This window comes from Centroberyx gerrardi, chromosome 5, assembly GCF_048128805.1.
Source record: "Centroberyx gerrardi isolate f3 chromosome 5, fCenGer3.hap1.cur.20231027, whole genome shotgun sequence".
NCBI lineage: Eukaryota > Metazoa > Chordata > Actinopteri > Beryciformes > Berycidae > Centroberyx > Centroberyx gerrardi.
Genome location: NC_136001.1, coordinates 7,605,210 through 7,631,586, shown reverse-complemented (window position 1 = coordinate 7,631,586; position 26,377 = coordinate 7,605,210). Strand labels below are relative to the sequence as shown.

At 41.6% G+C, this 26,377-nt stretch overlaps 2 protein-coding genes across 2 annotated transcripts in view; one reads left to right on the top strand and one right to left on the bottom strand.

Annotated features, from left to right (window-relative positions):
* LOC139920067 (dedicator of cytokinesis protein 3-like) overlaps positions 1 to 26,377 on the top strand; it is a 162,550-nt gene that overhangs the window by 110,596 nt on the left and 25,577 nt on the right. Inside the window, exons 16-28 of the mRNA XM_071909971.2 lie at positions 12,007 to 12,169; positions 12,726 to 12,832; positions 13,662 to 13,833; positions 14,372 to 14,469; positions 14,612 to 14,695; positions 15,215 to 15,315; positions 16,363 to 16,444; positions 18,209 to 18,380; positions 19,110 to 19,300; positions 21,496 to 21,688; positions 22,574 to 22,701; positions 23,484 to 23,630; positions 24,244 to 24,342. Of these exons, the coding sequence (XP_071766072.2) occupies positions 12,007 to 12,169; positions 12,726 to 12,832; positions 13,662 to 13,833; positions 14,372 to 14,469; positions 14,612 to 14,695; positions 15,215 to 15,315; positions 16,363 to 16,444; positions 18,209 to 18,380; positions 19,110 to 19,300; positions 21,496 to 21,688; positions 22,574 to 22,701; positions 23,484 to 23,630; positions 24,244 to 24,342 (1,737 nt within the window). The remainder of the gene's footprint in view (positions 1 to 12,006; positions 12,170 to 12,725; positions 12,833 to 13,661; positions 13,834 to 14,371; positions 14,470 to 14,611; positions 14,696 to 15,214; positions 15,316 to 16,362; positions 16,445 to 18,208; positions 18,381 to 19,109; positions 19,301 to 21,495; positions 21,689 to 22,573; positions 22,702 to 23,483; positions 23,631 to 24,243; positions 24,343 to 26,377) is intronic.
* LOC139920064 (butyrophilin subfamily 2 member A2-like) lies at positions 487 to 7,795 on the bottom strand. Its single transcript, XM_071909968.2, has 7 exons — positions 7,750 to 7,795; positions 6,981 to 7,325; positions 5,376 to 5,426; positions 3,591 to 3,890; positions 1,350 to 1,502; positions 968 to 1,191; positions 487 to 525 (listed from the first exon to the last, which is right to left on the bottom strand). The coding sequence occupies exons 1-7, from the start codon at positions 7,793 to 7,795 to the stop codon at positions 487 to 489; spliced, it is 1,158 nt and encodes a 385-aa protein (XP_071766069.2).

Here is a 26,377-nt window from a genome sequence, read left to right as displayed (position 1 = left end):
AAGCAAGTCTGTATCACTTTCTTGACCCGATTATCTAGGGTTAAACCTGAGTCGAAGATGACTCCTAAATTTCTGCAGCTACAGTAGATGTTAAAGTACATTTGTAGAGAGAGAGCCCAGACAGTTATGGATGTCGACAGAGGGTGAACCAATGGTAAGGACCTCGGATTTATCACTGTTGAGTCGGAATTTGAGTGACATCCAGCATTGAATACCTAGAAGGCACTTTTGTAAAATGATTAACTCAGCCACATCATCAATTGGGCATCTGCATAAAAGTGGAAATTAATATTGTGTTTTCTAATTATGTGTCCAAGTGGAAGCATGTAATGGAGAAGAGAATAGGGCCAAGGATGGAACCTTGGGAACACCACAGGAAGCCGTTCCTCACCAATGACCACAGAAAAGGTTCTATTTGTTAAATAAGAGTCGAACCAGTCTAAAGCCGTGCCCAAGATGCCAACCCAGTGTTTAAGTCGGTTAAGACTATGTAGAGCTATAAAACCAGATTCTGTCGGGGTTGACCTGTAGGAATGAAAAGAAAGTTACATTAAGAAAAATAATAACTTAAAATCATGATACAATTCAGGTTGCACAATGTAGCGTGGAGAACCATATGCCACGATTAGTTTCCATGACTGATGGCCATTATGGAATGGTAATATTTTACATATTCATCTGTTAAGTCATCTGTAAACTCCACTATTCAAAATGAGCACTACGACACAGTATATTAGTCTCCATCTACATCCACCAATCCACATCACTTGAACTTGGATGGACACTAAAGAAACAGCTGAGTTACACATGTTACTAGCAGGAAAAATGACTAGCCTAATGCTACTAAAGTAAGTACTAAATCACCAAAACTGAATGATCAGCTGGTATTTCAGGAGTCAAAGATGAACCCAATGATGACATGTATGATATGCATATGCATTATTTAAACACCACAGAGGAATCTCACCTGGGACATTTTATGGCCGTTGGTCTCTGTCACGACAGCATTGGGGTCGTTGTTGCAGTGGCCTTCACCGCCTCTGGGGATCTCTCTCTCTGTGGCAGCGATGACGTTTCCATTGCTGTGCTGCAACTCCACCTCAGGCTCTGCAGAGGCCTCTTGAATCGAAGAATTCAGCAGCGCCTCGTTCTCGACGGCGTCTACCTTGGTGCGTGGTTGGGGAGCCGCATCTGTGTAACAAGTATAAAGAATAGCTTACAAAGGATAGTAACAACACTGGAAATGTTTAAGCAGCCAGAAGTGAATCATCATCTGCTCTTTGGAAATGTTTTAGTCTCAAACCAGATGACATCAAATAAGCACAGATACTAAGCAAGCTGTGTCTTACAGTTGTAGCTGATGCCTTCACCGTCTCTGGGGATCTCTCTCTCTGTGGCAGGGACGACGTTTCCATTGAGGTGCTGCAACTCCACCTCAGACTCTGCAGAGGCCTCTTGAATCGAATAATTCAGCGCCTCGTTCTTGATGGGATCAGCCGCATCTGTGTATACAGTATAAAAAATAGCTTACAAAGGACAGTAACAGCACTGGGAATATAATTATGAGATGTTTTTGTATTGATAAATCCCTTCCCTTTATGTTACGGAGCAATAAAGTGTTTCAGAGGGGAAAAAAAGAGAGACAGAATTAGAGAGGTGAGCATAATGTAAGCCTTAACTACACACCCTAGCACTGTTTGATAGGCCATGCTGTTTGAAACATTCTGACAGCCCTTCCAGGTATTTACGAGTTTGTGACCGCTGGATAATTTCTCTTAAAGTAAGCATTTGCATTGCTGACCCATTAATGGTATTTCAGCAGTCAAAGATAAACCCAATGATGATATGGGCACAAATGTGTCCTCAGTGTCAAAATGTTTAAGCAGCCAAAAGTGAATCATCATCTGCTCTTTAGAAATATTTTAGTCACAAACCAGATGACATCAAACAAAGCACTAACTTATGCCGATAGAATGAAGAAAATAGTATGTTTATCAATTTATTTATTTTTTAGATTGTCAGAATCTGCTTTGTTCGCATTCGTTTATGTGCTAGAAGTGTGATTTGATTTGTGACAACCCAAGGTACTACCAAAGTTCACCATCGCTTTAAGTGTTCTGGCCTCTGATATAGGCCTAATAAATCTGCCTAAAGAACACATTAGGCCTATACCAAGTGAAAATAATGCACTGCTTTCAAATTATATTTTTTAAGTAGTTCAGTGTGTGCTGTTTTTAGCCAACATAACTCAGCCAGTTAGCGGTTAACCAACTAGTTTTCAAACTACCGTAATCAACAATTAACTTAAGTATTAGTTAATTAGATGAAAGATTAGCTTACAGTGTAAGAAGTTACATTATGCATCCAGACAAGCCCTGTTGTTTATTTTAGTGAAGTATATTAGTAGACTGATGCAAAATCCACTCCTTCATTTCTGCACTGACACCTCTGGCTAAACAAGTTATTAGCTGCGGTTACATGGGACATTTTTTTTTCATTCCGAATTAAATCATTCCGAAGGAATGTTTACATGAGCGCTAAATATAATGATCGCATTAAGACATGCTCCACAGTATGTAATCAGAATAAAAGTTTCTGACATGCGCAAAACACCGAATCCAGCACTCTAACATGGGCTTACGTTTTTAAAAGATGGACTGTTATTTCTTTACTGCTGTACTTTCTGATGAAGCAACAGTTTTATCACAACATACGACTCCATAAGTGTCAGAAAAAGACGTTTTGTTTTGCCCCCGCAGTGATTGGGTCCATTTGTAATTTTAACTACCATACACCGAAACTGGCTCGGATAGGCAGAGTAGGCACTTGATATAAAAACGGGCTGCGCCGCCTACATCAAGCCCGAGCACCCCATTTGGATCGGGCCAGTTTATTCTGATTGAGGCGTTTATATGAGGCATTTTTATTCTGATTGGGCTACTATTCTGATTAAACGGCTCCATGTAAACGCAGCTACTGATACTCAGTAGCTGCGGTTAACTCAGTAGTGAGGTTATCTCTCCATCAGTGTACTTTTCAATGTTAGCAACTAAAATCTTAATGGGCACTCGTGGTAGTATAATCAAGAATTTGCTATATTTCTTGTTAATTTAATCAAACAGCCTCACAGATAAAAGTAGGTTAGTAGTAGTAAGTAGATAAAACTCTTTAGGTTTTGTAATGGTCAATATCAGAGGTGGCAAAAACAATTGTGGAGGCTTGGACATTTGAGAAAATTACAAAGCGGAAGTTGATACCAATCCATTGTTTAAACTCACCCTTCTTCTTATATCTTTTGATCCATATCACCACAACCACAGCAACCACAGCTAGGGTTACAACAACACCAATAGCACATCCAACCAAAAAACTCTGCTTCTCAATGACCACTTTGCTGCACGTGTCCTTGAACATTTTCTCTGAAATACATTACAAGAAGCAGTAAATTAAACACTCAGAATGCAATTTCATAACATGGACAGCTCATTGGCCATACCGTTAACACAAAGAACAATTAATGTTGTGCATGCAAGTGTAAAATTCCTGTGAAGACAACACATTTAGGCTCAAAATTATTTGCATATGAAAACACCACAGAGGAATCTCACCAGGAACATGGATGTCATCATGAATCATATGGCCCATGCTCGCCTGCTTAGCGATGCAGCGGAAGTCGTTGGTCTCAGTCTTGGTCACGGCAGCGTAGAGGTCAATGTTGTAGCGGCGTTCACTGTCTGTGGAGATCTGTGGTTTATCAGCAGGGACAACGTTTCCATCGCTGTCCTGCCACTCCAGCTCAGGCTGTGGAGAGGCTCCTCGAGTCGAACACTTCAGCAGCACTCCGTTCTCAACGGCATCAACTATCGCGGTGCGTGGTTGAGGAGCCGCATCTGTGTATGCAGTATAAACAATAGCTTACAAAGGACAGTAACAGCACTGAAAATATAGTAATGATATGTTTTTGTATTGATAAATCCCTTCCCTTTATGTTACGGAGCAATAAAGTGTGTTTCAGAGAGAGAAAAAGAGAGACAGAGACATAATTAGAGAGGTGAGCATAATGTAAGCCTCAACTACACACCCTAGCACTGTTTGATAGGCCATGCTGTTTGAAACATTTTGACAGTCTTCCAGGAATTTACAAGTTTGTGACAAATGGACAATTAATCTTAAAGCGTTTGCATTGCTGACCAATTACCACACTTTATCACAAACTCTCTTACCCTTTAAAACACTGACACCAATGTCATTACAATGAACAGTCTAATCAAGGCACCTGTCAAAAACCAAATGATCACTCTTATCATTTGACTTCTTGTTCTTGACAACTTTCATTTTTGTTTGTTTCCCAACAATGCTACAAACCGCCCTGCAGTTACTCAAACTGAACTGTTGCAAAATACACATTTAAGTATTGTTAATCACAAAGTTCTGCAAATTCCTGTGGACTGCCTTATGTTTATGATATCATACAGTCAGCACATATGATTGGTTGAATTTGCCAAGATATTTTGGTAGGCTACACAGTTTGGGAAATTAACACCAGCGTAATGTTAGTAAATTTGGGTAGTGGTGAGCATTTTGATCTCCTGGTTTCTAGCTTTATCTATAGCAGAGGGTGATTTGTCCAAATTTAACATCAGGAATGTGGGCAGGTTGACCATTCTTTTCATAAACATCTTCAGTTTTATAGCTGAAAAAAAGTGATGCTGGCTTATTGAATAAGTTGTGCTTCTAAGCAACTGACCCCCAGATATGTCAAAAGCTGTGAATGAGGCAACTGTAGGGAAACCACATTTCCACACACGTTTGTTGTCATGTAGGACCCTCACTGCAAGTAAAGGTAACATTTAGGATCATTTTGAGCCCATCTTTTCAAGTTAATATTGTCATTCATTGCCTATATGTGCCAATATACACAGTCTATTTTGATTCACTTTGTGGCACTTTGTCAAATTCATATCTCTCTTTGTATAAGTGTCAACCAAATTTCAGTGATTAAAATTATTTCACCGACCTCTAAATTTGCAATATATGGTCGTGCCTATCATAAGGAATCTAATTTAAACCAGGTGCCAAAAAGAAATGAAGCAGGCTACGAGTACAAACAGCCAGCCTTTGCCTACAGACACCTAATTGGACCTGTACTATAGACCCCATCTGCTTTCTGTTAAACTGCCATAACACCTTGCAGGTATGCACTGGCTGTAGACAAGAGGAGGCTTGACAGTAGGGATGACCTTCAGTCTATGCATGGCAGTGAACTATGCTGCATAATTACACCAAAAAACAAAACTGCAACATGCACACTGCAGATGTAGAGATCAGAGCCGTCATCGAAATCAATGAAAATGAAAACTGTGGTAAGGACTCACCCCTGATTTGACCTGACATGTCTTTTAAGGTAGAGCGCTGAGGGTCGGGGTCTAAAAGGCAAATCAGAAGATCAGTGTTTAGTGTGCTAGTGCTTGTATGATATCATAAACTTTCCCAAATGTTTTTTTTTTTACCAACAAAAGCTGAAACTTGTTAGCCCAGTAACTGAGTGGAAAGCTTTCTTTTCCCCATTTGAAACTGAGCGGGACAAAAATAGGGCAACATGCCAGTCCACAGATTTCATATCCACATCCTAGCCTGGTCTGACATTGAACCATTAGGATTCAGCTTTCAATAGACAAACACAGTGACAGGAGGGGATGAGCATGCAGCAAAGAGCACAGTGGCAGCGGTTTTGTTAGTCACCTGATTTGGCAGATTTTTGACAGTGGCAGATTAGTAAGCAGGAAGTGGTAAGCTCAGCTCCCACAGCCAAGCGGAGACATGTGGGACCTTGCAGGCAAGCAGCAGGACGTTTGACTCTCACTTATAGCTTTGGCTATATTGAAAGAAAAGGATAAGGAGAGTTTACGACTTACGGAAATAAAAACGAACATGTCAGGACTTCATAGCAGGTTACAACGTGTTAACAGGGTGGAGGAATAGAACCCATCCACACCCAAACCAGAACATAGCAATATCAGCCCTGATGCTAGCCATCTGCATGCACAAAGCAGTTCACACCCGTATCCTTAAAAAGGGGAATACCACTGAACTTAATATTTCAGATGTTATTCATATTCCCACAGACAAGTGGATCTGTATTTTGGAAGTGTCACCACTCCCTTAGCCGGCAAGTGACAGCACCTTATTTTCTAGGGATGGGATAATATATATCGACATTCAATATATTGCAATACAAAAATGTGACAAAACGTATCGTGGGGCAGAAAAAAGAATCGCGATATTAGCTAAATTTTATTCTGCTGTAGTAATCACAAATGAGACGGCTTGCCCATCACAATTTCACACGCTCTCCATCCAGATTATATTATTTGCATTTTGTAATGGGATTTTAAAATTGTTGTTTACGTTTTAGCAAGCCAATGCCATTACTAGAAAGATTTACTAGAAGATAATTCTGCACAGTCAGACTTTGTTCAGACATCTTATCATGCTTGTATTGAATCGTGAACCCCATATCACGTATCGAGTCATATTGTGAGATAAGCATGTCGTCCCATTCCTATTATTTTGGATGTAAAGTTGAGACAAACAGCCCCTGACCCCACAGCCAGTCTACTATTCAATGTCAATGGAGCAGCTCCTGACTCTGTTGGTGTGAACTCACAGATTGGAGTCGTTCTTTGGTTTCTGGTTTTTGTAAATAACTGTTCATGTTCAAATTAAATATACTGTTACAGGACATAATAATAAGACATCAGACTTCTTAAACTGAGCAGCATTTCCCCTTAAAGTTATTCATCACAGGGTTGTAACATAAGAACCAAGGCTTGTAAAGCCTGATAGGAGATCTAAACAGCTTCAGTTGTCCTCCTCTCTGCAGGAATGTTTAGTAGGGCTAACATGATACCCAAGTATTATTAGATACTGTGATCACAAATAATAATATATATGAATTCATAAATATTAAAACCACTTACAGACAATGAACTGAATGTAGAATGTCTGTCTGTTCGGCTGCAGAAGTGGAAAATCACAGGAATAATTTCCTGTGTCAGACACCTTCGGGTTCTTGAAAAGCAGGGAGGCGTTGCCGTTCTTCAGTTCTTCAGGAAAATACGAGACCCGTCTTTTGAACTGCTCATCTTGACCTGATCTCCCGTTATTATAGTTATCCCCATTCATTTCATGAAGGAACACGTCCTGACGGCCTCTCTTCCAGTCGAAGAGCTCTCTCTCGATGTTCATTTTGGTGAGAAGGGAACAGGGTAAAATGGCTGGTTCCCCTTCTTTGGTGAACACAGTTGTCAAATCCGGCACAGACCCTGGAAAACAAAAGCATATATTAGTGTCTCCTCCTAACAAAAAGGAATTTTGGTACATGGACTCAAATATTCTTTCACAGAAACCAAAAAAAAATTAAATCATGGTATTTATTGAACCATGCCCACCCAGAGTGCAAGATGGGCAAAGAAAGTGCTCAGTGCAGTGAATAGACAAACATTTGTAGAGTTTCATTCCAAAATGAGATGTCCACCATTTGAAAAAAACAAAGAAAAAAAAGGTCCCTACTGTGACAAAATGATTGTTAGCATGAGAAAAAGCACATCATGGGTTGCTGTTTTACAAGGATAGAGGTGGATCAAATCATTTCAGTTCCACTTTTTCTTAAAATGGAACTTGAAAAATCAATGCTTGTTAACTTTTGTTTCACCCCAAAAAAGTAGCCGGCTTATCTAATGTTAGTACAGAGGTATCGGACGTTATCCACAAAACTGCTGGCTTGCAAGCCCATGTCCCAGAAAAGCAAAGCAATCCTTATGCCATCAGTTTCCCCTGTTGTGATGCATCACAGTATTGTGTCATGAAGCATGCTTGGTAAGAGGGGCGTGGCTTGGTCTGTAGAAATAGTTTTACACACGGCGAGGACAGTCTGTGTCATGTTTTTCCGTTTACTATAGAGCTGTGGGTGTGTGTGTGGTGCGTTATTTGGGAGAAGAGAAACAGACTGAGTGTTACAGAGAGAGAGTGAGAGACTCTGTGTGTGTGTGAGACAAGAGAGAGCTGGGAGAGGCAAAATTTGAGAGAGGGTTTGAGTGTGTGTTGTTGATGCCATTCTATTTCTCTGAAAGACTGAATAACTAATGAAGGATGATCAATTTTAATTTTAAAAAAACCATAGTAAAACATGACGCTGGTCATGTAAATGAGTACATTATGTCAGAGATGCAAGAAAGCATGGCTCAACACTGGCATTCCTTGCTCATGCAGTACAGGAACGATGCCATCAAAAAGGAAAAAAATATATATATCGCCTCAATTCTAAGGTCTGTCAGATTGACATTTTTTAAAAATTTTACTTGTTAAATGTCAATATTTAGCATAATGTGTCAAATATGAGTGAGCCTATTTGATTCAACTTGTGATTTTATGAAATGCAGGTCAATAAATTACCTTTTGTTTTTTAGAAGGTGAAGAGCCCAGGCAGACAGGAAACACTAAGCCAGACAGATTTATACAAGACAAGAGATACCAGAGCTGGGGAAGCTTAGGAGATACCATGACACATGGAGAGGACAGATGGAGAGACAATTTAAGAGAGACCTGGAGAGATCCATGAGGAAACGACACAGACAGCGAGAACACAGAGAGACTGAGACAGGGAGAGACAGAAACAGATAAAAACATGGAGACAGACAGACAGAAAGAGACACTGAAACAGACAAAAGTGCATAGATGGATACTGAGAGCTGGAAGGGAATAGAGCTGGACACAGAAACATTGAGGAAGCTTGGGTGGGGGGGCTATATTCATTGAGCATGTTTGTTCATTACTTAACGGTTGTGTGAAATGCAGGTAGACAGGCCGTGTTTATTATCTCTGTTTATGTATATAATATTACAGTCCAAAACTAAAAGCTCTGACATTAGCCTAATCTACATTACAGCGACACTAATTGTATGAAAGTACAACAGCCATCTGTGTCATGTGCTCCTTTACCACAAAACCTCTGCCTACCGAGTGTCCATTATTAGTGAAATACACTTGTCAGGAGAAATGGGCAGCCACATTCAACAGGCCTGAGAATTTAGCTTCAACACAGCAGAGAATAAAGCCATCCGAATGCACCAGATGCCACCAACTTGACCTTTCATGGCAAAATAAATAAATAAAAACAAACAAACATCCAGCTATCTGCTTTACCATTCAGCTGGCAACTCCACGATCAAAATGGAGAATCCATTTTGGTTGTGGAGGCATAAAGTACATTTGGTCTTGAGCTGGGCCAATAACAGTCACTTTTAGAGATAAAGAGTGTTTTTAAGTGTGATCCTATGAAGGTTCAGTCATGACTTACTTCTCCAAGCAGCACTTAGCCAAGTGTATCTTAAAGCCGCTGTGTGCTGTTCATTTGAAAGATGCTGAAATGTTTGCTGACTTGGATTCTTAATAGCTGATTAATCTAACTGTAAGTTCTGAGATATTGTGCAGATACATCAAATACAAAACAAAATCATTACAACTCTAACAGAAACAATTATATGCACTTAGAGTCATCACAGAGACTACATCATTAAAACAGCGGCTGCAGAGAGCTGACAGCAAACTGTTATCTCTTGCATGTGTTCATGGGTGTACTGTTAATGTATGCTTTGAATGATTTTTCTGCTGCTGGACATACTTGCCCTTTAGCAAAAATTACCAACTAGCCTCAGCTTTAGGAGTGACGAGTCTTAGAATATGCTCTCTGAACAAGAGAGCTGTCAATTTCAACAGCACATTAGTCAGATGTTATCACAACATTGCTGCCCTGGCAAGGATGAGGAGAGGAGAAAGGGAAAGGCAAGAGACTGGCAGGTGCCGCATGTCAAAATGAATGTTTCCCCTTCCTTATCCTTTCTCCACACTCGCCACTCCAGTTGCACCAACACCACCCATTTTGTTGTTTTGCCTCTTTTTTCACAATTCCCTCAGCACTTTGTTTTTTTTAAAATATCAATTTATATTTCAGTATCCCCCTCTCCATTTCATCACATATCCATTGTATACTGCACTCATTAGTGGGAAAAATATAGGCCCAATAACAAAATAAAATAAATGAGATGAAAACAAGTGAGACAACATGAAATAACCTAAAAATATAGCCTAATAAACCTTAAAACAACAAGTTAAACTTTGCAGTGAGTCCTGCAGGTGACATGGTGGAGTGTTTTTTCCTGTTGAAGACTCACTTAGCCTTTTAGAGCTGGCTGTCATTATCTACCATCATGTTTAAGAGATTCTTAAGTTAAGATGCTTTTCAGAAACACCTCACAAACTAAAGAGGCTTTGTAAGAAGGATGCTACGATCATCTGAGCCTTAACATGCTTTAGAGACAAGGCCTTGACTCTTAATCAGAGCGATGTGGGACTGAGCAGGCGGGGTCAGCATCTTGCTCAAGGACACTTATAGGAGACGCTGCTATTGATGGACATTATTGATTATTGTTGGGATCAAACCTGCGAGCTCTTGTTTATTATGGGACGGTGTCTGTAAGTTAACTACCAGGTCCAGGCCAGGTGGGTGCATATAAACCTATAGCCCCAAAAAACACTACTTGATCGGGTGGAAAGGTAGATAGGTGGGGAAGGTAGGTTGGGACTGGCACTAAGTTACACTACGGCAGCCACCGTGGCTATAGCGGAGAAACCACTGGAAGACAGCATTACTCCACATCATCAACACACCATCCTGGTTGTTGAATACATGTTAGCAAGCCAACATGTTAACTTGTGGAGCTACGTTAACGTTACTCGCCTTCCCACGAAACTTAATGTAGTTTTCCTGTTGATGCTGCCTCTCGTTATGGCTCACTCAGCTAGCTAACATTAGCTTACCTTGTCCTTCAACGAAGCCAGCAAAAGTTACAACGAGTACCAGCCATCGTATCGTTCTTATCGTCCGTGTAACGAGCTCCACCAAATCCATTATTGCACGCCTTTTCACGTACACGCCTTCTTGTTGTCTTCTAGTCGCAGTTAGCTAGCTAACGTTACCTAGGCTAGATGCTAACGCAAGCCCTCCAGAAATAGTTTACCCTTTACAAAATACGCGGACACTGTCTTGGGCACTTTAACGACGCACGAATGTATCCCAATGCCAAGCTTTTGCTTTCAGATGTAATCTATAATATATAATATCAATGAAGTTGTTAGACTTCCTCTCTCCTGCCTTCTTTCTCCTTCTTCTTCTCGGGGATTTTGTTTGGTCAGAGTTCTCTTTGCTGCCTCCTTTTCTCTCTTCCTGTCTACAATGTAAGGTCTCTCACTGCTGGTTGGAGGTTGTATTACAAGACATTTACAGATTTTTAGTTATTATTATTACAGACTTTTAGCACCTTTTCCTCAACGTTTTGTAAATAATTTGTGTTTATTTATATTAATTGCTATTACTTATTCCTCTTCATTTCTATTTTACTTCTTCTATTTTTTCCTGTTGCACATAGATGAAAAATAGCTTAACTGCAATTTATGAGACCATACATGTAGGTATGTTAATGAGTTAGATATTCATTACGTTAATAAGACAACCAAACCATGTAAATATCAGACACCTAAAGCTGTAAACAAGCAGACCAAGGATCAGTTTCTATGCAAAGCCGTGAATAAATAAAGATATCATCACACACCTACATATGTAAACAATAACAATAAAGATCAGCTTCTATGCAAAGTTGTGGATAAATAAAGACAAAGGTTTCAGATACAGACATTTTATTAAAGTCATTCTTCCACCTTATGCCAGATTCATAATACCATAACTGTAAATTGCTGCTGTCCAACCTCCTGCCTGTATTTCCCACATCTAACTAAACGTTGCTACATGCAGTATAGCAGTTGGGTTCTCTGTGTGGTTGTATATGAATCCCCCTGTCTCTCTCTCTCTCTCTCTCTCTCTCTCTCTCTCTCTCTCTCTCGCTGTCTCTCCCTCGCTGTCTCTCCCTGTCTCTCTCTCTCTCCTTGCAGGACTGTATCAGTCTGGGTTCGGGGGAGCCCAACATGGCGGAGCATCGTTCCTTTGTGCTCTACCACAACAACAACCCTCGATGGAGCGAGGTGGTCAAACTGCCTATTCCCATAGACCGCTTCAGAGGCTCACACCTGCGCTTCGAGTTCAGACACTGCTCCAGTGAGTAGATTAGTACGAGTCACTATCAGCAGCAGTGGTAGTAGCAGAGGTATGACCAAGTCAACTTTGCTCAAGTCCATGTCATTAATGTCAAGCCCCAAGTCTAAATGTAGAACACCAAGTCAAGTCAGAACTAATCAAGAGTCCAGTATCAATTTAACATCTTAAAGAAAACGAAATATCTAGGACTTTTCAATGCAATATGGTTTTAATAGGATAAAAACTTGGTAAGAGCATCATGAGTTTGATTTCTATAATCAGTTTCAGCTTCAATCAATTCAATCATTCCATACAAATTCAGAAAACAGAATTTACAAATGGAACAAATCTCATCACTTTCAATCTAAGTCATTTACACAAACACAAGATCTTTTGTCAAGACTATAGAAAAAAAATAGATCAAATTTGTGTGAGTAAAGCCTGTTGCTTCACTTCCTGTCTGAACGAAGGGTTATAACTCTTTCTCTGTCTGTCTCTGTCTCTCTGTGTGTCTGTATGTCTCTCTCCCTCTTACCCTCTTTCTGTCATCTCTCTCTCTCTCTCTCTCTCTCTACAGCAAAGGACAAAGGAGAGAAGAAGCTGTTTGGTTTTGCCTTCACTCCTCTGATGAGAGAGGATGGAACCACTCTTTCTGACGAGAGCCATGAACTCTACGTCTACAAGGTCAGGAACTTTTTCGAATTTTATAACTGCAGTATCTCAGCTTTCATAATGTCCCTCCATGACTTTCCTAGACCCACTTTCTGTACAAGCAAGTGATGTTACATTTTCTAAATCACTCAAGGAAATAATAGTTATAATTAAATTTACCCACATCACTTGATTGCCTGTTGGTTTCTCTTACACCCCCCAAATCCTCTGGCCTTTCTGGTGTCACACTGTTCCCCCCTCCATTCAAGGACCCCTGCAGGTCCCCGGACCTCACTTTGGAAGCCATTGTTTTCCTCCACAAGTTACATTAATGGGATAAGGCCACTGCAAAGTCACAAGGAAACAGCACTTTGCTGGTGTCTTGCTTCAGTAATTTTAACATATTTCTAGTTGAAACAGGACAAAATACAGGGAGTGACTGTTCAGAAGTGGGCATGTTGGACCAGAACAAACATGGAGAGAGAAAGGCAGTGAAGTGACATGGGAAGTCACTCTGTGCTTTGTGCATAATGTTGATCTGTCACAAATTCAGGACTTGGTTTTGTTAGGAAAAGGAGACAGGGTTTTCGAGGGTGAACACCCAAAAACTTGTGATAGTGTTTTGGTTGGAAACTTTATGTACGCCTATTGGTACGCCATAAAGTAACCACTAAAAATACACCAGAATGGGAGTCTGACATAAAAATACGAGAGAAATATAACTGAAAGTTAACATTTTAAGTTAAATTGTTTGGCATTTATTGTTCAATAGGTGTACGTTCCAATAAGGTGGAAAAGTCATTTTGTGTTTCTGTGTGATGTGACTTGGTTCCGTCTCTGGCTCCGCCCCTCTCGGCCTCAGTGTGACGAGAACACAACCTTCAGTAACCACGCCTTGTACCTGGGCCTGCCCTGCTGCAAGGAGGACTTCAACAGCTGCCCCAGCATCCCCTCCAGCCTCATCTTCCAGCGCAGCACCAAGGAGACGCTCTGGATCTCCACACAGCTCTCCTCCACCAAACTCACTCAGAACGGTAGGCTTCAGCTCCACCACTTCCCCCGTTGTTTTCAGACTTAGCCTGTGCCATGTCCAAGGGTGGAAATAACTATTTACTATATACATTTACTCCATACAGTTACTGTAATTGAGTAGCTTTTTTGTGTACTTCTACTTTTTGGAGTATTTTTTAAAGTCAGTAATTTTTCTTTTTACTTAATTAGTATGTATTTGCTGAAGTATTGTGTTTAGATACATTTGAAATCACATCCAGTACAGAGTACAGATTTTGTGGCTCTCCATAAGCAACAGAAACTGTTGTATAACGGTTGTACAAACATCAGAAATTGACAAATTGTGGAGCCATTCATCCATCCTTCCATCCATCCATCCATCTATCCTTCCATCCATCTATCCATCCATCCATCCATCCATCCATCCCCTTTATCAGAGTGGATAGTGTACCCTGGTGTTGTTGATGTGGAAGGCCTGACCAGAGCTTCCTGGTGTCCCTACCTCAACACTGTGTTTTTGTGTGTTTCTGGCTGCTCGATGACATCGTTGTTGTCTTCCAGTGGACCTCCTGGCCCTGCTGAAGTGGAAGGCCCATCCGGACCGGGTCATGGACATCCTGGGCCGGCTGCGACACGTCAGCGGAGAGGAGATAGTCAAGGTGAGGCTTAGCCGAGCAGAAAAGCTTTCCACCTGTTACCAGTAAGACCAAATGTTTCCCACTTTAATTACCATATAACGCAAGGCAACCCTAACCAGCTGTCGTGTGTGTTTGTGTGTGTGTGTGTGTGTGTGTGTGGCAGTTTCTCCAAGACATCCTGGACACCTTGTTCTCCATCCTGGATGACAATACTGACAAATATGGACCACTGGTGTTCCAGTCACTGGTAAGTGTGTGTGTGTGTAATTTAAAACAACATTACGCTGAATATTCACAATGCCCTAGTGTGTGTGTGTGTGTGTGTGTGTGTAATTAAAAAAAAAAAAATACGCTGAATATTCACAATGCTCTAGTGTGTGTGTGTGTGTAATTAAAAAAAAAAACACTACGCTGAATATTCACAATGCTCTAGTCACACACACACACGCACACACACACATATTATTGATTTCACAGTGATTTCACAGTTGCCAGAAAACTCAAGGGAGTCTTTATGTGACTAGATAGATAGATAGATAGATAGATAGATAGATAGATAGATAGATAGATAGAACTTTGGCTTTTATTTTCTCAGTTATATTCCTCTGTAAACCTGTTTTTAATTCATGTCTGGTGGTTTTATTGTTGTTGCTGCTGAGCTTGTATTGTACATCTCTCTCTCTCTCTCTCTCTCTCTCTCTCTCTCTCTCTCTCACACTCTCTCTCTCTCTCTCTCTCTCTCTCTCTCTCTCTCTCTCTCTCTCAGGTGTTCATTATCAACCTACTCAGGGACAGTAAATATTACCACTTCAGGCCTGTAATGGACACGTACATCCAGAAGCACTTTGCTGGGGCGCTGGCCTACAAGTAAGCGCTTCACTTGAACTGCCTCTTAACCCCGACTGCATGCCCCGACCTCAGAGAGCGGCTCACTGCTCAAGTGCACTTACAAACCATACTCGAATATACGGCCATTAAAGGATAATGTGTTTGTGTGTGTGTGTGTGGCTTTTACAATTCAGGACATCATTGTACTTAAATGGTTAGTCACTATAATTCTCCTAATTCTCCCAACATCCTGATGTCACTTTGTCAGTGAAGAGTTGAGTGCTTTGTTGCCCATTTCACCTTTATATGGAACAAGTCTTCTCAGGCTCCGTTCACACTGCAGGCCTTCATGCTCAGTTCCGAAAAGCTGCTCATATCTGATTTTTTTGGATGACTGTTCATATGTATTCTAGGATGTGAGCCATATCTGATACCAGTATGAACTGACAGTGATGTCGAAAAGACTCACATGATCAGAGTAACATAAAGCAAAAGATGTCACATCTGTTTTTGTTGCTACGCTTCTCCCGCTTGTTACAAATACATTTCGGTTCCAGTATGTATATTCTTTGAGTTTTGACTGAATTGAGGCGTCTCCCCAAATACCAGTCAAGTCGGTTATTTGGCTTTCTCTCCATTGTTCCTCCATGCCAACGCTGGCTCATCCAAGCTGCCATGGTTCCAAAATTATGACAGTTGTCTCAGATGAATGACGTAAGATTTACTTCTTGTCATCGCAACGCTGACAAATTTTGATTTGATTGTTCAAATACAAGTCGCATGAAGGCCGCATGCCTCGGAATCCGATTTTGTACCACCAGTGGTCCAGATAGGAATTTAAAAAAGACGAACACATGCAGCATTTTCTTTGTATTGTCATTATATCTGTCAGTCTTAAACATATTTACAGATTGCAGACCTTTCCAAACAACTAGAAAAATTCTTCTCAGTCTCTGCTGCGCGATGTGGCTCAGATATTCAAATGTCATGTATTATAATTTAATGTAGCAGCTTCAAATAAAGCATGTACTATCTGTGCTTTGTGTGTGTGTGTGTGTGTGTGTGTTGTGTGTTGTGTGTTTCCAGAGAGCTGATCCGCTGTCTGAAGTGGTACATGGACCGCTCTGCTGAGGTGATCAGACAGGACCTGATTCAGGAGGCCATGAGGGTAAGAGCCATGACGACAAAACAAACTCCCTGACTGACTTCTTTCTCTCGATACCTTCACTGAAACTCACCTGTTGTTACTTGTTTCCTGACAGTTCTGAGAGCTTAGTGTGTTTTATCCCTCAGAGGAGGTACAAATATCTCAACTTTGAGTAAAAGAGCAACACAAGGAGCCATGACTAGTGGTTCCTCCAACCACCTGCTAGCTAAAAAATGCTGCAGGTACCCGGTAGTTACACACACCATATTGTTCGTTCCCTGTACTGTAGATTCACACAACTGGCGTCCACTGTAAATTGTCAACTGCATCGCATTAGAGTGCCGGAAAGCAACACACCAGAAGAGAAATGATATAAGGAACTGTCAATATGCAACAAGTGACTATGGATCACTTTGTAAAATGTAAGCAAAAAGGGAGGCATCGTCAGCATACTACCACTAATACTCACACACGCAGCTATGTAAAAGTCCAGAATCAACCAAAAAGCTTTCATCAACATTTTTGCTGCAATGTAATTCCTCCCACTGAAGGTCCTGGGCCTTAGTCAGTCTGTCAACAAGAGGCTGGCTGCAGAAAGTCACAGTTGCATCAGTACTGTAGGAAAAACTTAGACTAGGTGCAGCGTTTCAAGCAGACTTACAGAGTGTTCCGCATTTAGCAGACCAGCGCTGCTCAGCACGCTGAAATATTCATCAGACTCAGACATTACTCTCAAATGGGTCACACTGCCATGTAGACGTGGACGGTGTGAATTATGGAGGATGGTTTTGACACATACTTGAAAAGTGTCCGTCCTTGGATTCGGAGGCAAATGTTTTGGGGCTTTTTCTGTTCTTTGACAAGCTTGCCTGTGTCCGCTGGGTGTTTGCCAGTTTCTGTCAGTAGCTTCCTATCTGCACTCCTTCACCCGCCTAGGAAGTGTTTAGTATGGGACTGGTGCAGATGTAATGCTTTTTATTTTCTGTTTTCTGTTTTGGTATATCTATAACACCATACAAATATGAAATGTATCATAAAACATATTGGACATGGTATCTGCTTAAATTTATGGGCATGGAATTACAAGATCCCATCTGTGTCCAGAATAGTTTTGGTATATCAACAAAAATCTTCTCATGTATTCTCGTACAATACAGCAAAACTAGGGATGCACCGTTATTGGTTTTTGAGGCCAACACCGTTATTTTCCCGCCCATATTGACCAATACTGGCACCGATATGCATTGTTGTAAGAATCGTAGTGCAAATGCAGGTGTAAAACAGTTTAAGCTTTTCGGATATGCCTATCTTAAGATCAGATAAGAAACAAAAGACCATGTTAGTTTTATTCTGTTGCTAATTTGAGAGTTGACACACTCTCAAATTAGGCCACAAAACTGCCAGTTCCACAATCAAAGCCAAATATCGGCAGTAAAAATAATATCGAACCGTTAGCGATATTGCTTTTTAAAGCTGATATCGGTCGATACTGATGTATCTGTGCATCCCGAAACAAAACTATTATAACCATATTAATCAATATTTTATATAGACACTTAAATACACATTTTAAAAACTCAAACATCAACTGATTTTGGAGATCTGTTTGTAGATCTGCAGTATTTGGATAACTCAAGATGTGATAAATATACATACTTCGCAATCCTAAAAAGGTTTTGCACATACAGATAAACTTTGTTTGTTCTCTCTCTCTCTCTCTCTCTCTCTCTCTCTCTCTCTCTCTCTCTCTCACACACACACACACACACACACTTGTACTTGCAGGCCCTGGAGTATCTGTTTAAGTTCATCGTCCAGTCTCGTATCCTTTACTCTCGGGCGACTTGCGGTATGGAGGAGGAGCAGTTTCGTACGAGCATCCAGGAACTCTTCCAGTCCATCCGCTTCGTCCTCAGCCTGGACAGCCGCAACTCAGAGACCCTCATCTTCACACAGGTGAGGACACACACACACACACACACACACACACACACACACATACACACACACACACACACACACAGGGGCCACATACAGATTTTTCAAACTGTTCTTTTTTTCAGGTCTTTTCTTTTATCTGTCTATTTTTCAAAAGCATCAAATGTCAAAATTGTGACTTTTTGATGTGCTTCCCTGTGTCATCAATTCCATTTCTCCACAGCTGAAATTATTGTTTCTGCGACATGTTTAGTAGTAGTTTCATAGTTTTGATAAGTTTCCTATCTGCTTTTTTAACTGTTATAATCCCATGGCGATTATATTGTCTTTACCAGTAGTTTAGATAAATCTCCTATCTGCTTTTATAACTGTTATAATCCCATGGTGATTAGATTATCTTTGCTTGTAGTTTAGATACGTTTCCCATCTGCTTTTGTGCCTGCTAACAATCTTTCTATCTATCAATCTATATAATCTTTTCTTGTATAGTTTTGATAAGTTTCCCATTCTGCATTTAGGAGAATTATTCTGAAGGTGCGTGTATTATTTTTGCTGGTACTCTAGTTTCCTCATCTCTTTTTAGGTGCTTTAATCTGATTCTATCTCCTTTATTTACTCCTCTCTACTTGTGCCTCGGATCTTTCCTTCCTTGCCTCCCCTTCTTTATCAATCTCTGCCCTCCCGCAATCCTTTGCTCCGTCCTTTTGGGTCCCTGCCGTTCCTCTTGGGCCCCTCCCCTCCACGCCCCGCCCCCAGCCTTGTCCTGCCCCAACCCAAGCCCCAGGCCCCGGTGCCGGGCCTCCCGCTCCCTTAGCCCCGCCCCCTGCCGCAGTCCCAGGCCAGGCCCAACCCCCCGCCCCGGGACAGGTCCCCGGGAGCGGGCAAGCCAGCTGCACTCAGGCCTGGAGCTCCAACGCTCCGCGGCCGTCTCCTCTGTCAGTAAGTAGACGTCTGAATGAAAGCCACAGCATCTCTTCCTTGTGTGAAGTGTGAACACGAAGCCCAGATCCCTCATGCGCCAGCTGTTTGTGAGCCTAACCACACACACACACACACCTCTGTAATACTGCACACACACACACACGCCCTGACTGCTTTCACACACACACATACCTTTAACTTTTCCTCGAACTGACAACATATCATTTACCCAGTCATTTCCCCCCACCCCAAACCACCAACCCTGTGCCCAAACCACCAACCCTGTGCCCAAACCACCAAACCTGTGCCCTGTCACAGCTGGCAGGAAGTTGCCAAAACCACCACCCTCAACCCAAATACTCAGATCAAACCCTGAAGAATGGCTACTCATCTTCACTTAAATAATGAATAACTTCCTCACGTTAATCTCATCTGCTTTCTCTTTCTTCCTGTGTTGTGGTTTCGACTGTCATGGACAAGCATGTGTAAATTATATAATACATAATAGTTTGCACTTTGCAACACCAACTCCCTCAAATTATTTTAGCACATACAAGATCCTTTGAAAGGCGATGTAAAGACTTTGTGCAGAGTTTGTCCATTCAGAACGGCTTCTATCATTGCTGCAAGATCCAGGCAGAGAGAGAGAGAGACACACATCCTGTTTGCTTCAGCAGTGCTCTTTTCGAGGGCTTGTTCATGCCACAACTTTGCATAAATTTCTTCGTGAATAAGATGGAAACTGCGCTCTTAGCTCAAGCAACTGAGGCACAAGAGAAAGTGCAGATTGCCCCTGCAACACAGCTTAGTGAATCTGGACCTGAGTGTTTGCTGCCTCCCAAACCACCAGCCTGACACACCCCAAACAAAGACCTGTAACCGTTTTGTTCAACCACTTGAAACTCAGAAATAACTCGTTCTTACTAACCTGTTGCACCATCCTTGTTTTGCTGTTTGATTATGTTTGACTCAACCACTCTCACTTTCCGCTTCCCTTGTGTGCCTTTGAGCACTGACTGCTCCTCCTCACCGATCAGATTCTTACCTGTGTTGTGTTTTTCATTATGTGTCAACTTGATTATGAATCATGTCATTTTGTTGTGTGTCTTCCAGACAAATTGCTTCATAACTTTTCCCCCCTTTTGCCAGAACCTCGTCTGACTCGTCTGACTCTTAATCTTTCCCTCAGTACTTGTTTTTGGTCACTCTCTTACGTGCCTCTGACATGTCTCATAACCAAATGAAGAGTTGAATTCCAAAATGCAGTATTTCCATTTTAGAAAAAATAAAAAAAAACATGAACTGAATTTCATGATTCTATAGCTGTAAAATATCTAAAATATGGATAAGCCAGTCTGTAAAAAAGTTATTTCAACCATTTTGTTTCAACCGTGAACATGCTCACTGCTATCAATCTTTATCGTGTGAGTAGGTGTCACTTTTGTAATTGGTGGATACCTCATTTCAGAACAAAACTCCTCAAATATTACATAATTGTTACCTCAGCATTATTCATTATTATATATTATATTATTATAACTGCACCCGTCACTGAGCCAGTAGAGAAGTGGTGCATTGTGCTCTGTAATTGTGATCTGTGCCAGTGCGTTGTGTTTATAAGAGCAGATTAATCCCAAAATGAGACAGCCACTATTTTAAAAAACTGACATCATGCCAACCTAAGACCTTCAGTAACTCTTAGTTATTTATGTAATGCAGACTAATGATTTTCAATTCCCAGCCCTGGTCTTTTCTGTGTGGAGTTCACCTGGGTTTCCTCCCACAGTCCAAAGAGAGACATGCAAGTCAGATGAATTAGAGACTCTGCCCATAGGCGTGACTGTGTGTGTGTCTGTGTGTTCGCCCTGCGATGAACCGGCGACCTCTCTTCTGTCCAATGCATGCTGGGATAGCCCACCATGACCCTGAAAAGTATTAAGTGGGTAAAGAGAATGAATAAATAAATAACTTTTCCAAATGGAAATACGGCGTTTTGGAATGAAACCTTCGCCTCCACTCTCACTACACCACAAACACACAAACTCTCTTTAACCTTCTCTTTCCTTATCTGTCTCTCTCTTTCTCTCTCCTCTTCCTCTCTTCTACCTCCCCACTCTATCTATCTCTTCCCTCTCTATCTCTTCCTCCTCTCCTCCTGTTCCTCTCTCGTCTTCACTCAACCTCTTCTTCCTCCTCCTCTTCCTCCTCTCCAGGCCGCTCTGTTGAACTCCTTTCCGGCCATCTTTGACGAGCTGCTGCAGATGTTTACGGTGCAGGAGGTGGCGGAGTTTGTGCGCGGCACGCTGGGCAGCATGCCGTCCACCGTGCACATAGGACAGTCCATGGACGTGGTCAAGCTGCAGTCCATAGCCCGCACCGTGGACAGCAGGCTCTTCTCTTTCCCTGGTAAAGACACGCACATCTGCACTGTTTTGCCCCCGATTTATCTTCCTCTTTCAAATGTAAGAGTAATGAATGAGTATGTTATATGTATGAGTAAAAAATGAGAGAGTGAGACAGATATCTTTCCAAATATCACCTAAATACACCTGAAGACCCTATTTTTCATCATATAGCTACAACCAAGCAACCTGATTGGTCAGAGACATCTTCTAACCACACTGATAATTCCCATGAAGAACATCCTTGTGTATTATTTTTGTGTTATTACTACATTGTAAAGTAGAGAGTTATGATTGGCTGAATTGTGTTCATAGCTGTTGTAAGATGCCTGATAAGCACATATCTGTGTCCGTTTAACAGTTAATTTAAATGTAAATGCGCTAACTGAAAATCCTTACTCATACCATTCATTGATTGGCAGAAGAATGACATTTAATGATTGATTGTTGCTTAAAAATAAAAGATTTATTGCACATTTGCGTCATCCTGTTGATGACAATTGCGAGTTACTCCTGTTTTATGAAAGCAGGTATAAAGCCTCCACTTTGTGTCTTTTAGCCTTTTAGCTGTTTAAAATCAGTTAAGCACAGCTTTTCCAGCCATTTTCTCAAATAAATTGTAACCAAATATAATCTCCTCACAACCCTCAGCCACAAATGCTCAGATGAAACCCTGAAGGTTGGCGGCCCGTTCCACACAAATAATAAATGACTCCATCATGCTAATCTGATCTGCTTTCCCTCTTTAGCTGTGCTGCGGTTTCTCAGGCGAAGCATTCACTGCCTTCTAAACCGCAGAGCCTGTCCTGGCATAACCAGCATCAAAATAATATTAATATTAAATAATCTCCTTGTGTGTGTGTGTGTGTGTGTGTGTGTCCGCCCTCAGAGTCTCGCAGGATCCTGCTCCCGGTGGTCCTGCATCACATCCACCTCCATCTCAGACAGCAGAAAGAGCTGCTCATCTGCTCTGGAATACTCAGCTCTATATTCTCCATCATCAAGACCAGCTCACTGGTAACACACACACACACACACACACACACACACACACACACACAAATAAACTAGACATGCATGTACACATATGTGCAGGTGGAAATGTCTGACATCCGGGATTTCCAAGTCGGCTGGTCAAACAAAATCAAACCCAGAAGACAAACGATAAACAAACATGGACGTCCTGAAAAGGATGATGTGGATTTGGCTGCTTCTTGCTTTGCTTAAAAACATATTGTGACTAGTTTGGCTAACAGCAAATGTATAATAAAGGTGCATGTGTATTTAAGTGTTTTCTTACCGTTGACCGGCACAAAACTTGATTTTTCCACAAAGTTGAGAAAGTTAAAAGTCATCATTGCATCATAACTTGGAAAATCAGGTATAGCAAAATGTCCTCCAACTTTCTGACTTCATTGTCTGACTTGAAATGGCTTTCATGTGAAATTTCTGTTTTTCCCAATAATGTATTGGGAAAAACAATGTCAATAATGTGAATGCAGACACAGATAGAGACACTCACAACCACGAACAGACACAGTCACTCTGAAATTCTCCCTCTTTCCTCTCTCCTCCTTTCCTTTGGCTTTCGTCTCTCCCTCTTCCCCTTTTTCCCTTCTGCTTTCCCCTTCTTCTCCTGTATCACCATTCCTCTACTTTTCGCTCATCACTTCATCCTTCTCTCTCTCTCTCTCTCTCTCTCTGTCTCTCTCTCTCTCTCTCTCCACCCACATCCCTTTTCCTCTCTCCCCTCCACTTCCCTGTTTTCTCTCATCTCTTCTCTCCGCCTCTCCCTCCAGGATTCGTCGGTGCAGGAGGAGGTGGAGATGATGGTGGAGTCCCTGCTGGACGTTCTCCTGCAGACCCTGCTGTCAATCATGAGCAAGAGCCAATCGCAGGAGGCGGTAAGGGGCCAACGCTGTCCGCAGTGCACCGCGGAGATCACTGTTAGTAACTAACAATACGACTACTACTACTGCTGCTTCACCTCACCCCCCCCATCCATCCCTCCATCCTTATATCCAGCCATCTATCATTTATCTGTCCAGCTATCCATCTCTCCATCCATCCATCCCTTCATCCATCCATGTACTTATCCATCTTTCCATCTCTTCACATCCATCTCTCTCATCCTCTCTTTGCATGCTTGTGCCTTGCCTAACTTTTAGTGTAGCTTTGCTGCTCTTTGTGTCCTACCCTTTGTATATTTATTTGTGGAGATTTATTGTCAAGGTTTAGTTATAAAAATGTCATATTGAATGTCAAATTTAAAATGTAGTATATACTTGTAGTTAATGTCAAGACAATGATTTGCCTTCGGTAGATCATGTCTAGTATTTAGAGTTCTGTCTTGTTTGTGTAGAGAATACATTTGAGGAATTGATTAATGTTTAGTTAATTAATGTTTTATTGTCCACCATTTTCCCTTCACATCACCTCCTTCCATCTCTGTTACCTTGCTGTCCTCATCTCCTCCTTAATGTGCTCTGATTGGTCTCTTGCTGCTTCCTGGTGCCATGCCATTGGCTCACATGTCTATCCCTGGCTTCCTATTGGCAGGGAGAGTATGTGTCCTGCCTCCTGTCCCTCCTCCGCCAGATGACGGATATTCACTTCCAGCACCTGCTGGAAAACTTCCAGAGCAAGGAGGAACTCAAGGTAGGGGAAACTGGTGTCCTAGGTTTTATCTTAGGGTGACATAGTGAGTAAGAGGACGCAGGTTCAAGCCCTGTGCCGATCACGATTCTGGGACTTGCCGTGGACACTTCAGCAAGGTGTCTACCTTGCTGAAGTGTCCACGGCAAGGTGTCTACCTTGCTGAAGTGTCCACGGCAAGTCCCAGAATCGTGATCAGCTCCAGGGATGCTGTTCTGTAGCTGCTGACCTCTGACCTCCCTGTGGAGGGAGCCAAGCAACAAGAGGATTTCCTAACGGGGATCAATAAAGTATCACATTATATTATAAAGTAAGGTTTAAAGGTGCAAATAAAAGGGTGTGTTTAAGGTGCAAACTAGGGTCTTAGGGTGCAAAGGAGGGTTCAGGAGAACTTCCCTTGGAATGAACTCAACGTATGTAAACCTAGTGTCATTGCAAACGTGCATCTAAGGGTGTAAGTTAGGGTCCTAGGGTGCAAAGGAGGGTGTATAGCAATGAGGGTGGGAGCAGCACAGCTGCAGCAGCCACCAGCCACATGATAATTTGTCTACTTCACCAGCCACTCTGGCTTGTTACCACCCATCTTGTTGAAGTCCTATTCTGTTCTTAAAATCTAGCTGGCTGGTAAAACATTGGAAGTGGAGTGTGATTTGGGGAACTACCAGCCACTGTGGCCTGTACACGAAAAGGCCTTGTTAGTATGGCTCAGGGAAACCTAAAGACTCAAATTCAGTGGTATTTCCCTTTAATAATGCAACAGTAATGCCTCAGAGTTGCCCCTGAGCCTTACAATTATGCAATCCTCAAAGTAAGACATCCTGGGCTCTCAGGCGCTCCTAAGTGAGAATACTAGATTAGATAGATTTGATTTGATATGCTTTATTAGCTTCTGCAGGTGGGAAGGTTCTTTTCTAGGCTGCATCTTAGGGTCCATGTGTCCATGATTCACTGAGAAAGGAATAACCCTAACCTAAATGGATTTACTCAGCGTATGGTAGACAAAATCCTCAGATGCATATGAAGCTATTGTATAGAATAGAATGGATTTTAGTCTTGCCTCCTGTGTAAGTATGGATATATTTATTTTTTTCATGTATATCACTATGCTACTCCCATAGGAAAACTGGATGAACGAGAGGCATTTAGAAATCATTATGCATATCATTACTGTACTATGCAGTGCTGTTCATTGCTGTCAGATGAACCTTGACCCTCTAACTTCAGAAGGGTTCACTTTTCATTTTCCTGTTGACAACTATGAATTTTTGAAATTATACGACAGGTTTGGAACAGGATTTCCAGTTTGTTATAGTCATGAAAAATCTTAGTAGAAATTAGAAGCACAGGGTGTTCAGTAACAATAACATGGTGTTATGGTACAGAGAGAAATACCATTTGTAGGCTTGTTGTGTGTGTATGCAGCTGCCTGATGTATGGAGCAGAGCTTATTCATGTGCATATAATTTATGCACAGACCCCATTTGGCATGCACATACAGTATGCACTATAGAGCCTGATTCACATGCATGATGGCAGGAAGCTCACATGCACACTTGTTATGTATCTTTAAGACCCTCATTATGCACCTTGTTGTGCTTTTAGACGCACATTTATGCTCAGCCTGTGGCTTATGCACATTTGATCTCTTCATCTACAGTTTTTACTTTATGCATTTGAGCCCTTTTCACGTTCATGTTTTTCTTGATCCATCATTTATTCAGACAGGTTTACAAAGGACACATTTACCACAATAGCCTGGGGGAGAACTTGCAGGGGGAATGACTGCTACCTGCAGATAAACATTCACCTCTGGGCAACCACAGCTTTGTATCTTTGAGTTTCACTGGCTTCGGATACACTTTGAGGGTGGTGGCTTGAAGGAGGGAAACTGTGTTGAAATAGTGAACAGTGTCTTTGTGACGAGAAAGCCCCGGGATTCAAACTAGCATCCTTCAAGTCACAAATTTACATCTTAAACCAGTGAACTACCACTACCCTCTGGGTCTTTTCTCACTTTTAATCTATAGCTCACTTGTCT